This window comes from Periplaneta americana, chromosome 7, assembly GCF_040183065.1.
Source record: "Periplaneta americana isolate PAMFEO1 chromosome 7, P.americana_PAMFEO1_priV1, whole genome shotgun sequence".
Classification (NCBI taxonomy): domain Eukaryota; kingdom Metazoa; phylum Arthropoda; class Insecta; order Blattodea; family Blattidae; genus Periplaneta; species Periplaneta americana.
The window spans coordinates 47,192,164-47,207,804 of record NC_091123.1 but is presented as its reverse complement, the minus strand read 5'-3'; the positions used below and the strand labels follow the sequence as shown (position 1 = coordinate 47,207,804).

Sequence of the window (15,641 nt, the reverse complement as noted above, 5' to 3'; positions counted from 1 at the left end):
TCCTTTAAAAATTTTGGAAATTATTGCTATAGACGTAATGAAATATTCTGTTCAGATTTTACGTAATCACCTGTACACCTAAATTTCTTTATATTCTGATTCCTAATAATTATTGAATAAAAGTACTTTCCCAAGGGAAGCTTCCATTTGAAAATAATAATCATAAATACTGATAACGCAAATGTTTGTTTTTATTTTTATTTGTTTAGTATGCTGTGTCTTTTGGCAACCATTACTGAAGGAAAACTACCCTTGTGATTTTATTATAGGCCTAATACAATTGGTGGCAAGTATAACTATAAAATTTATCACGGTAGCTATAGCTTTCTCTAATATACTGAATTTTTTTTTTCGAAATATTTCTTAGATGAATAGGCAAAGAATTCTATAAATTAGTATAATTTAATTTAATATTACACTAGTATTTAGTATTTCTGGAGGAAAAAAATGTAGAAGCTTCATAACAGACAGCATGCAATTCGTATTTTGTTATGCATTAACATTTTTAATTTGTTCCAATTGCCTTGTAGTCTTCTCATATTCTGAAAAATGAATATGAAATAAACCATATCCAAAAGAAAATTCGAAATTTTTAATTATTGAAAGACTAAAGTGTCAGCAGCATGAAACGCTTTCATAGCAATACTAAGAGTTGGTGCATACTACAAGCAAGTTGGTGAGGCATCTGCAACAACAAACTGGTTCACAAAGATTGCTCCAGCACACCCCAGAATCAAGTAGCAAATTTTCAAAAACTGTTCACACAGTAAATTACAATTTTTTTCTTCAAAGCTCTATGAAATTGTGAAAAAAATGAATGAGTGGTACCATGCAATAGATCTTTCATTAGCTATAAAATTATTTCATGCACTTTTTGAAACTACTTAGCCTTCAATCCAGAAGACTTCCTTGAGTCTTTGTGCATAAAAGGAAAGTTCGCAATGGTAGAATTTTTAGTTCGCAAATAGCTTTCCATTGGAAATCAGTAATGTGAACATTTTCAATTCGATGAAAATAAAAATATCAATTAACAGCATACCTTTTCTTTATAGGCTGGACCAATCAAACTAACCCCTTTGAGATCAAGAGCTCTTCCTTTGCCCTTGCCATCCTTTCCTCGCTTCTTCCGACAACAGCGCCAGATACAGCATCCGCAGATCCCGAGTATCAATATGCATACGCCTGTAACACACATTGCAAATACAGTAGAACCCTGATTATCCGTCACCCTATTAACCGATTGTCGGATTATCCAACTTTTTTTTGTAGGTTTTTTATTTTATTATTATTATTATTATTATTATTATTATTATTATTATTATTATTATTATTTTTGCTGTAGAAGAACTATGAAGTACTGTACAATATGTTTCTAGGTAGTTTTCCAAAAGTACCTTTAACCTTACACAGTATATATGTAGTTAGTACGAATCCTTCGCTGTCGGCAACAGAAATAATTACTTGTAAAATAGTCACTACCTACTTTCAAAGAATTACCCCAAGATCTTTCACAAACCCGTGTACCATTCAGACCTTATCTTTATTATTCGAGTGGCCGTATGTGTAACTTCTATGCAAAAATGTCTTCCACAACTGTCGAAAGAAAACGTATTGTGTTAATTATCGAAAAATTACAAATAGGCTATTTGAGAGGTTTGAGAAAGGAGAAACTGTGGTTAATGTTGCTTCAAAGTACGCGAGTACAACTGAAAGCGATTTAATAAAAAAAAAAAAAAAAAAAGGATAAGATATAACAAGTATGTAAATCTCCACCATGAGTCTTCTACTATTCTTGTATTTCTACAGACAATCAACCAACTACCCTTGGTTTTCAGAAGCCGTAGTTGACAATCGAACTTTTAGTGCACTACAAAGCACGTTAAGCACAAGACCATGAGGGAAATCAAAAAATTGTAGGCAAAAGTATTATGCACTTAATTTATGAAAATCTTTTATGATACGGATTATCCGATTTTTTCGATTAACCGTTCAGTCCATCCCCTTCATTACCACGGAAAATAGAGGTTCTACTGTAGTTTCGTGATGTTGAATATTCTCTCAAAATAAGTTACCATTTTGATTAAAGATTTACAATATTCTGTTTAACCAGGAAAATAATTATTAATTATATAAGTGAAGTAAACAGATTTCAAAGTGGTTTTCAATGCCTTGCATTGTATCTCCAATAATAATAATAATAATAATAATAATAATAATAATAATAATAATAATAATAATAATAATAATAATAATAATAATAATAATCCACACTTGTGAAGTAACAGCGCGTCTGGCCGCGAAACCAGGTGGCTCGAGTTCGATTCTCGGTCGGGGCAAGTTACCTGGGACTCTTTACATATCATCCAATATCATTTATATTTTCAAGATAGATAATTATGTCAATATGACATTTTGGCATCAAGCGCGCCCCAAATCCAAAATTTAGTACTTTTTAAAAATTAATCTACTTAAAAAACATAACTGCTCTCTATTCAGAATAATTATGGTTACCTTCACTGGAGGGCTGATGATTTAATCAAATTCTTCTCTCTACAAGGTCTTTGATCAATCTGCCTTTCGTATGGAGTAATAAAATCCGTGTTTTAATTATCTATACAGAGATGGCTCCACTGTGTAGCAACATATTTCTCGCTATAGTGTGAATAAATAAGCATTGCTAGCTGTCTTCACAAATATTGCATAGTTCATAATTCTCAGAGTGGTGTGTAATGTAACGATGAAGTGCTAAATAAAGTGTGAAATCCTACTTCCACATCTACATCTTCATCTTCTAATTCCATGTCCATTGTATCTAAAGAAAATGTCACTCCTTCATAACAATTGAGGTGTATAGTTCCATTTGATTTCTAAGTAGTTTAGAGAAAAAGACAAAAAACTATTTATAGTATTTCCAGTGTTCAGATACGTAGGAAATTTTTATAGTTCCCTTTAATAGCAAATCTAAGGATAAAATTACATGTTTAAACTAAAAATATGTATTATTGTAAGAGTTATTAGATTATTAAATTTGGACATGTCGTGGTTTGGAACTAAATATTGCAAATGTCGGATTTTGGAACTAACAATAAAATATATGTCGGGTTTTGAAACTAACAATAAAATTTATGTCGGATTTTGAAAATTCTAATAGCATTATTTTTCATAAATAATCAACATTTTATACTAAACAGCTATTAATTTTATTTACTCCACGGAATATAATAAATAATACTCATTTATTTAAGTATATCATCAGAATGTTGTACTGAATCTTCTATAAGTGTAAATTTTAAATGCTCAAATCGTTTTCTCACTGTGCTTCACAGATAGTCGTTTTCTTCATGCTCATCCTCGTGGTATTATTGTAATCTTCCAAGGTTTCCATGTCTCTTCAGTTATCGAAAACATTTTTTGAAGTAATTTATTAACATTACCTAGTTTTTCCTTTTCGATTATTCATGTGTCTATTAGTAAATGTGATATTTTCTCCATTGCAGAGCACATTTTCCCCCGTTTCAAAATTCCTTTCTATAAATTTACAATACTTCTATAATTTTGTTCACCACTTATCACAACTTCATTTTTTATTTCTTTATCTTGATTCTTTTACTGAATTTTAGTTTGAAATATCAGCCATTTGGTTTTTTGAAAATAGTTTGTATATCCGTTTTCCAGTCATAAACTAGACAGTCCGTACCTAGCGGTGTCGGACTTTGGAAAAAAACTTCATATGTCGAGTTTAGGAACAATACCTAAACAAAATAAGTCGAGTTTTGGAAAGAACTCAATATTTTAAAGCTTGATTTATGTTAGAAATATCGAGTTTTGGAGGATGAAAATATGTTTTTCCAATGCATTTCAACCCAAAGATATAAGAAATGATCGTAACTCATTTTTCATAAAAATGACAGATGTCGACTTTTGGAACTATACACCTCAATTGTTCGTTTAATTAATGTATTAATCAGGTTATTTGTAATTATATTATAAAATGTTTAAATTAAATTATGATTTCAGAAGATAATTAAAACATATTTCGGTTATAATAACAAGAAAAAAGCGCAGTACATGTAATTTACAATTTTTAAAACTATTTTTCGCTTTTCTCAATTGGCATTACTGAATAACATTAAATTTCTTTATTACAATAATTCTTCTATTTCGACTTCACAATGTTTGAATAGGTTAAATATTCATAAATATAAAATTATTAACATTTTGTGAGCGAATTTTATGGATATATTATTTACATTTTTATTTTATTTACGAAATAGTCCTAGTAAATGTTACTCTTGTGACATTACTATAGATAATATTATGTACTTCGAAGTATGAGTAAAAGCTGCTTAATGTAATTTATCTTGTAGGTTTATTACTCATAGATTTTAAGTAAACGTGAAAGAGACATTTAGCTGAGAGAAAGGTTGATGGGGTACATCTCAGAGTGTTTACGTAGGTAGTAGAGGGAATTTGGGAAGGGATGGATATTGCGCAGTTAGGCTATGTCCATTTCTAGGTCAATAATGAACAACCTGTTCCTATCTGTTTTGTTGCGCAGCTCGTAGAAATTTCAGTGGAGCACTGAACTTCCCGTGCGAGCTTTCTGTTGACTATGTCTGTCGTACAGGAAAATGTTGATACCCTATTACTACTTTCTTCACCACAAATATCCCTCAATAAACAGGGACTTAACAATTATTTCATTACTAGATATATAATTTAATATAACCTATTAGCTTCTTATACTAAAGGTATTAGTTAAGTATTAATAAATGGAAGATAATTACCAACAATTATGGCAATAAGGGCTGCTGTTGGAATTCCCATGTCATGGGCCACGACCTCAGCAGTGTCCATTATTTGTTCAGCAATTTTCTCTCCCGTTGTTTTGGGTGGTATTGTTGATCCGATTACTCCCTCCGTTGAAGCGGGTGTAGATGCGAAAATTTCTGCACAGAGATAATCAATCATTTATATTAGAAATATAATATGTGCCTTTACTCCTGCAATCGTACAGATTAACTCTCTGTAATAACTTATAGCTATATGTTTAAACATGTTATTCATAATACATACTTGATACTTCATAGTTACAAAGTAAGTCAACAACTATTTGAGTGCATGTGGAAAGCGAACGAATTAGGTTACTCTTGTGATGGAATCAAAATCTGTAATTACTAGGCAAAATAAACAAGATACACTCATTCGGACCAATAGTTCCGGTGCTGCTAATCTAACCACGCCAATGAGTGAGTCGAGATGTATTTGCTAAACCTTCTCCATACCAAAAACTCCGTATTTACTGATATTATGTCATAGATAGCAACTGTGTAAAATATACTATGTTTTTCTTCAGGTATATACCAGGATCACACTTTCTCCTTCAATCTTCCTGTTGGCTCCAATACAAATTTTTATTGGAAGATCATTCATTCATTCATTCATTCATTCATAGTGTTTTGCCCAAGGGCAGGCTTTCACTGCAAACTTAGCATTCTCCAGTATTTCCTCTTTTCTGTGTTCCTCTTTGTCTCCTCATATGATCCATATATCGATGGCTGAGAACCAGACTGTTCTAAGTCCAACTTTTTATAAGATAGAAATCTGTGTTTCATTGTGTTCCAGTTCTTGTCTGCATATATGAATCGAAGATTGCTATGAAGCTATTCCAAATTGTTTCATAAAGCTTTGAATGTCAGGAGCTTAAAATAGTTCTCCTGAAAAAAAAATAGTAAAATGGACTTGGAACAGTCTGGTTCTGGGCTATCGATATCTTAATGTCGTCTATCATCAGACTTCTTCTTCTGCCCCAACTCTTCTTCCGTTCACTATTCCTTCCAGTGCATCCTTCAGAAGGCATTTTCTTCTCAAGGGAGCCAGATAATTCCTTTTCCTCTTTCTGATCAGTTTCAGCATCATTCTTTCTTCATCCACTCTTTCCAATACAGCTTCGTTTCTTATTCTGTCTGTCCACTTCACACGCTCCATCCTTCTCCATATCCACATTTCAAATGCTTCTATTCGCTTCTCTTCATTTCGTAGTAATGTCCATGTTTCTGCCCCATACAATGCTGCACTCCACACACTTCACTAGTCTCTTCCTTAGTTCTTTCTCCAGAGGTCCGCAGAAGATGCTTTTTTTTCTTTGGAAGATAAAATGAATGCAAGTTTAATTATTTAATTTGGTTTAAATTAGACGCGTTCAGAAGGTCGGAAAATGTCTTTTGGACGTAGTTATACTTTCGCCACTTGGTGCTCCCCTAGACCCATAGAGTAAGTTAGTTATTCCTACACAAAAGAGGTGGCAGCAAAATGAAGTTCTACATTAACTTCTACATGAACTTTTCCTGCTTTAAACTAAAGAGGCTTTAGTTTAAAACAGGAAAAGTTCATGTTTCGCATCCTATTAGTAATGCATACATTGTAGAGATATATCGTATCTGCATTGTTTCTGGGGCTGAAAAGCCGCCCTTAAGGTTACTCACTCGTCTAATCTCTACCTCCTGAGAGTTTAACTTAAAAGGTGTGGGAGTGATTAGGCGTCACAAATGCAATTTTTTATTTTGTGTTTAAAAAGAAGCACAAAAACGCTTTCTTTAAAACAATACTGTATATTGTGGAAGTATCTCTGCAGATAATCTCTTTAATTGGCCTCTTTTAATTTGGCGGCGCATTAATACATCCCTTTTTAAATGTAGTTTTCCGTACGTTAATATTTTTCAAACAAGAATTTATCTCTAAATTTATCTAAAATGTTTACAGCATTATCTGCAGCCTATGTTCTACAAAGTAGACCTACGGGTTTATGAATATCACACACATAACACGAGGGAAAAAATATATATATGCATTGAAAAAAATCGTAAAAATATTCACCAAAGTTTAATATTTTTTATGTTTACTAAGGGTGAAATATTTAACTAAAGTTTGCTTTATAATTTACAATAAACATTAGTTGACAACTTTAAAAAATACAAGATATATGAGTGAAGATTGTAGCAAATAAAGTGCAACTTAAGCTTGAGATAAATTTAGCAAAATGGGAAAACAGGTTATCAGTTAGGGCCCTTTTTGCACTTGAATAAGAAACTAATTATTTGCCAATTATACAACTGAATTCAGAATGATTTATTGTATAACCATGTCAATTTTCATTCTACTCTGAACATTAAAAGTGTAGAAATATTGAACTAAACTTTCGTACTGAAATTCTTTAATCTTACAGGCATCACTACTTACTCCCCTTAATGGACCAATCTGAACGGTTTACATGTTGATAGAGATTAATCCACCCACTGTTTACAAACACGCACGTATGTATTGCTGATGCCAGCGTTCCTGGCGCGTGTTCTTGAGTACAATGCACAGTCTGCGAGCATCTGTTGATAGTGTAACTAAGAATGGTACCACTTTTTATACATGTCACGACAGCAATCTGCCAGTCTTGCTGCCCAGACTGCGGCAAAAGTAAGATACTCGCTCTTACTTTCCTGCGATGTGTCCTTGAGTACAGTGTCCAGTCAGTGAGTTTCTGTTGCCACTGCGGCTGAGAACGGTACCTCCTCCTAAATACACGTCACATCAACAATCTGCCAATCACAAATTGTCAGCTTTATCACCCACAAAGGTAAGACACTCGCACTGGAGGTTCCCATTACTTATTTCACATGCCAAAAACGGTGGCGCGGCCTATACACACACAAATAGAAATTGTCGTCACCTGGAGCACCAGCTACTTCTGCTTGCTGGCTCTCGGACCCCGTTACTTCTGGTGGGTTAGCTTCGGGCGGCGGCACATGTGCTGGTTCTTGTGGCACGGGCGGTGCCGGCTCAGGCTCCGTGTTCCGCTTCATTAACGGCGCCATTTTTCTGAAACACAAAATTTAATTGCCGTTATTCAAAACGTTAAACCCTTACTAAAATAATATAGATAGGCCCAGTGGCATACGCAGAAATTTATCAAGGGGAGGGTCATTATTAAAATTATTTACAATTTACATTATCAGTATTTTAAATTTTGTATTTATTATTATTATTAAAACTTTGAATTGTTAAATGTACAAAATGTTAAACGAAAATTTCACAATAAAGCCAGACCTCATGGCCTTTCTTATAATCTTAACTCTGCCAGTGAAAATAAATGAATGAAATAAATGAAATAATTTAAATCGTAATATCAGTTTTTATCAACAGTAATCTCACTACAGGTTTTGATTTATCTAGAGAAAATCAAAACTCGAGTGGGATTTAATTGACTATTACACGATTAGAAGAAAGTATATAAAGATTAGAAGTAACAAAGTACTCCAATACAATAAAATATTAATTGACTTACGAATATACAATTGTCTTCAAATGTATTATTGTACAATCTCAACATTACAAATAGCTAGATGCATGCTAGATAGCAGTAGTGTATTATGATTAGCTGTTTTCTTGTTATCACTTGTGCCAACTATGGAATCTTCATCGATCTCTGTAGACGGTTAATAGTCAAGAAGGGTTTGTTGATTCAATTTCATTTTTATTAAAACAGTTGCATTCCACTTCAATTATTCGGATCCCAGTAATCAACGCCACTTGACAGATGATTTTCAATAAATCTTAGTATTAAACAATCTCTGATACGTGACTATCCATAATATCATATGGCAGAAGCTATAACATTACCTATTATAAACAAGTGTTACAAAAGTTTTAATTAGGGATGATGAAATAAACAAGAAAAGTTTTAATTAACGATGTTGAAATAAAAAATAAACATTAGTAATTTTAAAAGGAACAATTATTGAAAGTACAATTGAGTAGTTTAATATGAAAGACGGACATCTGTTGTCTCCATAGTTTTGATCTAGAGCCACTTTTTGTTTCACAGTGTTCTTTGTAATATTTTAACACAATTTATTTTTATAGATGTACTGTTAGAGTTTGCATATATTTCACCATAACTGAAAAGATCATGAAAAAATGTAAAAGAATCCACATGATCTAAATTTCGATCTGAGGTCAGATGTCCGCCTTTGATATTAAGCTACTCAATTTTCAAATTTGAATGTTTTAGTGGTTGGTGGTTCAGTCGATGTTATATTAGACGTGTGCGTAAAAGAAGTGGAACTTGTTGATGTACAAGGTGTATTCCTCAACTTATTCAGGATTTCCGAACGGTGCTCTACATTTATTGTAAATAGAGATTCAGGGAAGATGCATAGCTATGACCAGTGATCTGTATTAATTCTTGTTCTTGAATGCCAATGCGAGTCATATTTGAAACTCCTGTGCATCGACTGGAGTGGTTTGTAATTTTCTGTGTGTGTGTGTGTGTTTTTTTGACGTCCAGACCACTGCAGTTTGAAATGTTGGCAAACAAAGAAAAAAAATAAACAAATGCTAGGAAAGCGATAAAATTAAAGAAATGCTAGGGACACGATAAAATTGTGCGATAAGCAGCCATGGTTGGTTGAAAGACATCCTTTCGTACCGTTTTATTAGTCAAAAATATTATGACGTTAACACAATATATTATAAGTCTGTTCAAGTTATGGCATTCGCAGATGACCTAGATATTATTGCTAGATCACAGAAAGCACTAGAAGAGGCATTTATCTCCCTGGAAAAGGCAGCAAAGATAATGGGATTGAGAGTTAATGAGAGCAAGACTAAATACATGATCTCCAGCCGCAAAGTAATCATTATTAATAAAGCACCAACTTATCTCACAATTGAAAATTACAAATTTGAATATGTAAAAATTTTATATATCTTGGCTCCATGATCAATAATGACAACGACACCAGTCTTGAAATTAAGAGAAGAATATCTATAACAAATAAGTGTTACTTTGGATTACTGAAACATATTAAATCGAAATTCTTAACCATCTCAACTAAAATAAGAATATATAAGACGCTTATTAGGCCGGAGTTGACGTATGCCTCGGAAACTTGGACTATGAACAAACAGGACACCAGAAGACTTAGTATCTTCGAGAGGAAAATTCTGAGAGCAATTTATGGACCCGTCAAAATAAATAATGAATGGAGAATTAGATATAACAAAGAAATATACGATCTGTTTAAGGAGCCAGATATTATAACAGTTATTAAAATTAGTGGGCTGGACACCTGGTAAGAATGGACGATACTAGACCCGCTAAAAGAGCCTTTACATCCAATCCTGGAGGAAGCAGATCCAAAGGAAGACCGAGGAGCAGATGGGAGGATAATGTATACGAAGATGCCAACTTTATTGGTGCACGAATGTGGACAGTCAAGCCAGAAGTAGAGACGGCTGGAATAAAATACTGAGGAAGGCTAGGACCCTCAATGAGTTGTCGAGCCGATGATGATGATGATTATGATGTATTATGACGTAGTAAAAGTGTAATAGCCACTATAATGCATTGTAAACAGTCAATGAGATCTAATTTTGAATCATGAATAGAATGTCAACTTCAGCACAAACAAGATGCTGTGGCATGCGTCACATATGACGTCACGCCAATATAGTCTATGAACAGCTAACCTTATATCCGTACGCCCTGGCACAAAATATGGTCTCTAGTAATGACCATTTTTTATATTCTCTAGAATTCCAGATAGGATACTATTTTCGTTGAAATCAATGAAGTCATGGCTTGGAATTATCCAAATGTAATCTTCGAAAAATATAATTAAATGTGAATTTGTAGTATAGACCTAAATAGGAATTTCAAGGGGAATAAATATGTAGGTATATTAGACTGATCCAATAATTCGAATTTTCCGATATCGAATCAACCAATATATAAGAATTATGCCAGATAATTTATGTTGGGTGTTGCCATTCTGTTGCTCATGACATTTATCATGTAAGTTATAATATATATGACATTTATCATGTAAGTTATAATATAATATATGATATTTATCATGTAAGTTATAATATAACATTATAACTTACATGATAAATGTCATGAACAACAGAAAGGCAGCACTTTGTACAGAGCTCCAAATAGCACCGACTTAATAGAAATTCTGTATATAATTACCTGCAGTTGCTACCTGCCGCAACTCAAATCTATGTTATCGGTCCCATACCAACGCGCTAGCTTTCCTATGTGTCATCAATACTAATGGATTTCACATGTAGAAGGCGTATTGCTTGTCACGCACACCAACAAAGACAATATTATCTTATATGTAACTCATACATTTCGTCATATGTTATCCTATGTAGCTATATAAAAATATCGATTCAAAATAAAACAAACTCTGCGATACTTCTGAGAAAGCCGTATTGTCTAGTTTACACTGTCTACAAATTTTAGTGTCTTGATTTCTTATAGCCGGCCATTATACATAGGTAAATATGAAGTTGTGTGATCCCACAGTCCTGGGTTCCAATATTACCTAGGGAAGATGAAATTATTGTCCGTGGTTATCTGATCTCATGTGACGTCATGCATGGATGATCAATATGGCGTTAATCTCGTGTGACAAGAGTACCAATGCGTGACTGCGGAGAATATACAAGTGATGAGAAAGGAGAATACAAAGCAGAGAAGAGAAGAAAAAGGAAAATACAAAGCAGAGAAGAGAAGAAAGAAAAAAGGAAAATACAAAGGAGAGAAGAGAAGAAGAAAAAGGGGAATACAAAGGAGAGAATAGAAGAAAGAGAAAGGGAAATACAAAGGAGAGAAGAAAAGAAGAAAAAGGGGAATACAAAGGAGAGAATAGAAGAAAGAGAAAGGAGAATATAAAGCAGAGAAGAGAAGAAAGAGAAAGGGGACTATAAAAGAGGGAACAGAAGAAATAGAAAGGAGAATACAAAGCAGAGAAGATGAGAAAAAGAAAGGTGAATACAAAGGCGAGAAGAGAATGAAAACGAAGGAGATTACAAAGGAGAGAAGAGAAAAAAAGAGAAAGGAGAATATAAGGGGAGAAGAGAAGAAAGAGAAAGGAGAATACAAAGGAAAGAATAGAAGAAAGAGAATGGAGGATACAAAGGAGGGAAGAGAAGAAAGAGAAAGGGGATTGCAAAAAAGAGAACAGAAGAAAGAGAAAGATGAATACAAAGGAGAGAAGAGAAAACATATAAAGGAGAATACAAAGCAGAGAAGACAAGAAAGAGAAAGTAGAATATAAAGGAGAGAGGAGAAAAAAGGGAAAGGTGAATACAAAACAGAGAAGAGAAGAAAGAAGAAGTACAATACACTGCAGGGAAGAGAAGGAAAACAGAATGGAGGATACAATTGAGAGAAGAGAAGAAAAAGGGTATGGAGAATAGAAAAGAGAGTAAAGAAGCGAAGGATTAAAGAAAGTAGAGAAGAAGAAAAAACGAGAATGGAGAATATAAAGCAGAGAAAGGAGGATACAAAGAAGAGAATTGAGAATATAGGAGAGAGAAGAGAAGAATAAAAAATACAAAAAATAAGAGTAGGAATAATCTACAAAGCAGAGAAGAAATGTGTAAAAGAGAAGGAATGAAGTATTGGAAGGGTTAACGGTAAAGGCAAGAAAAGAAAAGCTGCTCTAGATAGCTGTCGAATAAGAGATTATATCTTTGCTAACAAGCAAGCTGGTCTACCTGCAGTAGAATGTATGCAGCAAGCCAGATATAACGGTGAGAAGAACTTCAGAGAGTTTCCTCGATTAGGTTGTATCTTCCACTCGGCTCCTCACACCCTACATACAATTCCATTTATTCTTCCTGTGGGGGCACGTCGAAGACAACACAGGGGTAAGGGTGAGGACTGTAATTGCAATCGCTTTGCAGCAATTCAGCGCTGGCCAAATCCAATTACAGCCATCTGATTCAGCGCTCCAATGTGTATTATACATCACATGGCGACAGAAATTAACCAGATGGTTTAACACGGAGGCAACGTCTCAGGAAGACCATGAATTTACTATCGGTTGGATAACACAGTATCAAATATTATTTGAAATAGCAAATTGAAACATGATAGTGACCACTTATCAGTCATATGTAGAGATTTGCATCTTTGCGCAAACATTTTATAACCGGAAAAAGTTCTTTCCAATTATACCGAAGTAATGGATGCTGATTTCTTTAGGAAGAAGTACATTCTCCCCATTCATCACATTTCTACTGCCTGCTCAAGCATTAAAAAGAAACCAGTCACTCTCCAGGAATTTCTGAATTCCTACAACTAATCCACAATATCATAAGATTTTAGAACCAAACCCACCTCATGATATTCGAAACTTTCTCTTTCATTGCTACAAGAAAAAATATAAATAGGCATTTTGAGGCTCTGAGACATTAAAATAGGTCACAGTGGGCAAAATAGGCATTTTAGGCACCATGAAACCCCTTCCAAACCCGTTGTCGCCATTCCGGCTGCAACGAGACGGAAACTCTTGGTCACGTGTTGGGATTCTGTCGAAAAACGGAGCTGCTGCGCAACAATCGACAACATAAGACCAGGACCGGTATTGCTGATGTCCTCAAGCGTCGTGGATGGGAAGTATACGAGGAGGTCCACTGCGTTTCATCCTTAGATTCGAACAGAAGAGCAGATATAGTAGCCATCCACAGGACTCAATCTAAGGGATTAGTTCTTGATCCTACAATCCGGTTTGAGAGGGATGGCCAGCAGGCACAACACGTTGATGAGGAGAAGAAATCCATTTATGAGTCCTGCATCCCTTATCTAAGTGAGAAATATAACATTCCCACTAGTCAGTGGAGTGTTTCTGGTCTTTTGTTTGTTGCACGTGGCACACTTCCTAAATTCACATGTGATATTTTAAAAGCACTCGGACTCCGATTTTTTGAAATTCAAAAAAATTTGTTAAATGTTTTTAAGGATTCAATCCAAATATTACATTACCATTTATATTTTGGCCGTTGATGATTCTGTTGGGTTTGCATTACCCTGAATTTTTTTACTAAATAATTCCTGTCTTTCTAAATTATTCTGTAGTGCTTTTATTCTGGATCTTTATGGTCACCCTCATTGAGGGCAGATTATTTTCTTTAAATATTTATATAATACGTATAACGTGAAGATATTTAACTAGTTTTAATTTATCTCCATACCTACAAAAATATAGGCATTTAATCTAAATTCGAAGATCGAGTAATAATACACAACTTTTTAAGCAATGTTCTAATTTTCGGAAAATAGGTATGTTATGCCGACAAATTAGATATCATAATGCAAAATTTATTTAGCGAATAAGTGAACAGAATTTAAAGTTTAATACCGTAATAATATTTAATTTTTTTACAAAACGGTTGTGCTTTACATTTTACAATCCAAAATTAAACCAAATAGGCTACACATTGTTGACTTCCAACTTACGATAGGAGATGAGATTGCTAGTTCCGGACGATGAGTGATATAAGGAAAGCAGCTGATTGCTACCGATGACGCATTCACCAAGATGTCGTCATTAATTTGCTGCTATCGTTTTTTTTTTGCAATGTACAGAGTGAAGAGAACTGAATAGGGTCCTTTCGAGAAACGAATAAGGGCAGCGAGTTAAACGAAAAAGTTTAATATAGGGGAGAGTTGGGTAGTATCGGACATCGGGTAATATCGGACAGTGAGTTTCTTTCATCTACCACCAGATGATAGTACCTGAATGACATGGTTACGTTTCTGTGATGTCGCATACAGAAACGTAACCATGTTATTCAGGTATTACCATCTGGTGGTAGATGAAAGAAACTCACTGTCCGATATTACCCGATGTCCGATATTACCCAACTCTCCCCTAATTGCGGTCATTTATGAACTGGTTTCGGAAAAGTAACATTTTTAGTTGAATTTTGAATGCGTATTCCGTGAAAATGAAAAACGCTGAGGAAGTGATGTTTTGGGGGGTTTTAGAGAAATTACCAATAGAAGTGTCCTTAATTGATTTGTTCTGTAACATTGACGATTTGACCGCAATTCCATTGAAGATCGGTAACAAAGTGTGTGGCAGAAATACGTGACAACCGTGTGTTCAGTGACGGTAGAAGCGAGTTCGAAACAAGACTAGAGAGGAAAGGAGGAAATGCACAGCCACCAAAGTCCCTCTGTGACTCGTTAAGTTACTAAACCTTGAGTACAATTACATACATAATTTGCGACTCAGAGGTTAAGGGTGATCGAGAATAAGGTGCTTAGGAAAATATTTATGGCTAAGAGGGATGAAGTTACAGGAAAATGGAGAAAGTTACACAACGCACAACTGCACACATTGTATTCTTCACCTAACATAATTAGAAACGTTAAATCCAAACGTTTGAGATGGGTAGGGCATGTAACATGTGAATCCAGAAATGCATATAGAGTGTTAGTTGGGAGACCTGAGGGGAAAAAGATCTTTGGGAAGGCCGAAACTTAGATGGGACGATAATATTAAAACGGATTTGAGGGAGGAGGGATATGATGGTAGGGACTGGATTAATCTTGCTCAGGATAGGGACCGATGGAGAGTTTATATGAGGGCGGCAATGAACTTGCGGGTTCCTTAAAAGTCATTTGTAAGTAAGTTTGTATGTAAACTCAAAAACATTCATATATGACCAAAATGATACTATACTATTATGTTTAACTCTTTGTCCAGATTAATTTCTCAAAGCGACCCTATTAAGTCCCCTTCCAACCGCCATATGTACGATGTTGAGTTTATTTATTTATTTAT

At 34.3% G+C, this 15,641-nt stretch overlaps 1 protein-coding gene across 4 annotated transcripts in view; it reads right to left on the bottom strand.

Moving 5' to 3' along the window:
* Syt1 (Synaptotagmin 1) overlaps positions 1-15,641 on the bottom strand; it is a 531,278-nt gene that overhangs the window by 64,657 nt on the left and 450,980 nt on the right. For 3 of the 4 annotated variants that reach the window (XM_069830670.1, XM_069830673.1, XM_069830672.1), the window contains exons 5-7: positions 7,721-7,869; positions 4,788-4,949; positions 1,040-1,182 (exon numbers count right to left, since the gene is read on the bottom strand). In XM_069830670.1, the coding sequence (XP_069686771.1) occupies positions 1,040-1,182; positions 4,788-4,949; positions 7,721-7,865 (450 nt within the window). In that variant the 5' untranslated portion in view covers positions 7,866-7,869. The remainder of the gene's footprint in view (positions 1-1,039; positions 1,183-4,787; positions 4,950-7,720; positions 7,870-15,641) is intronic. The other variant, XM_069830674.1, reaches the window with a different exon arrangement.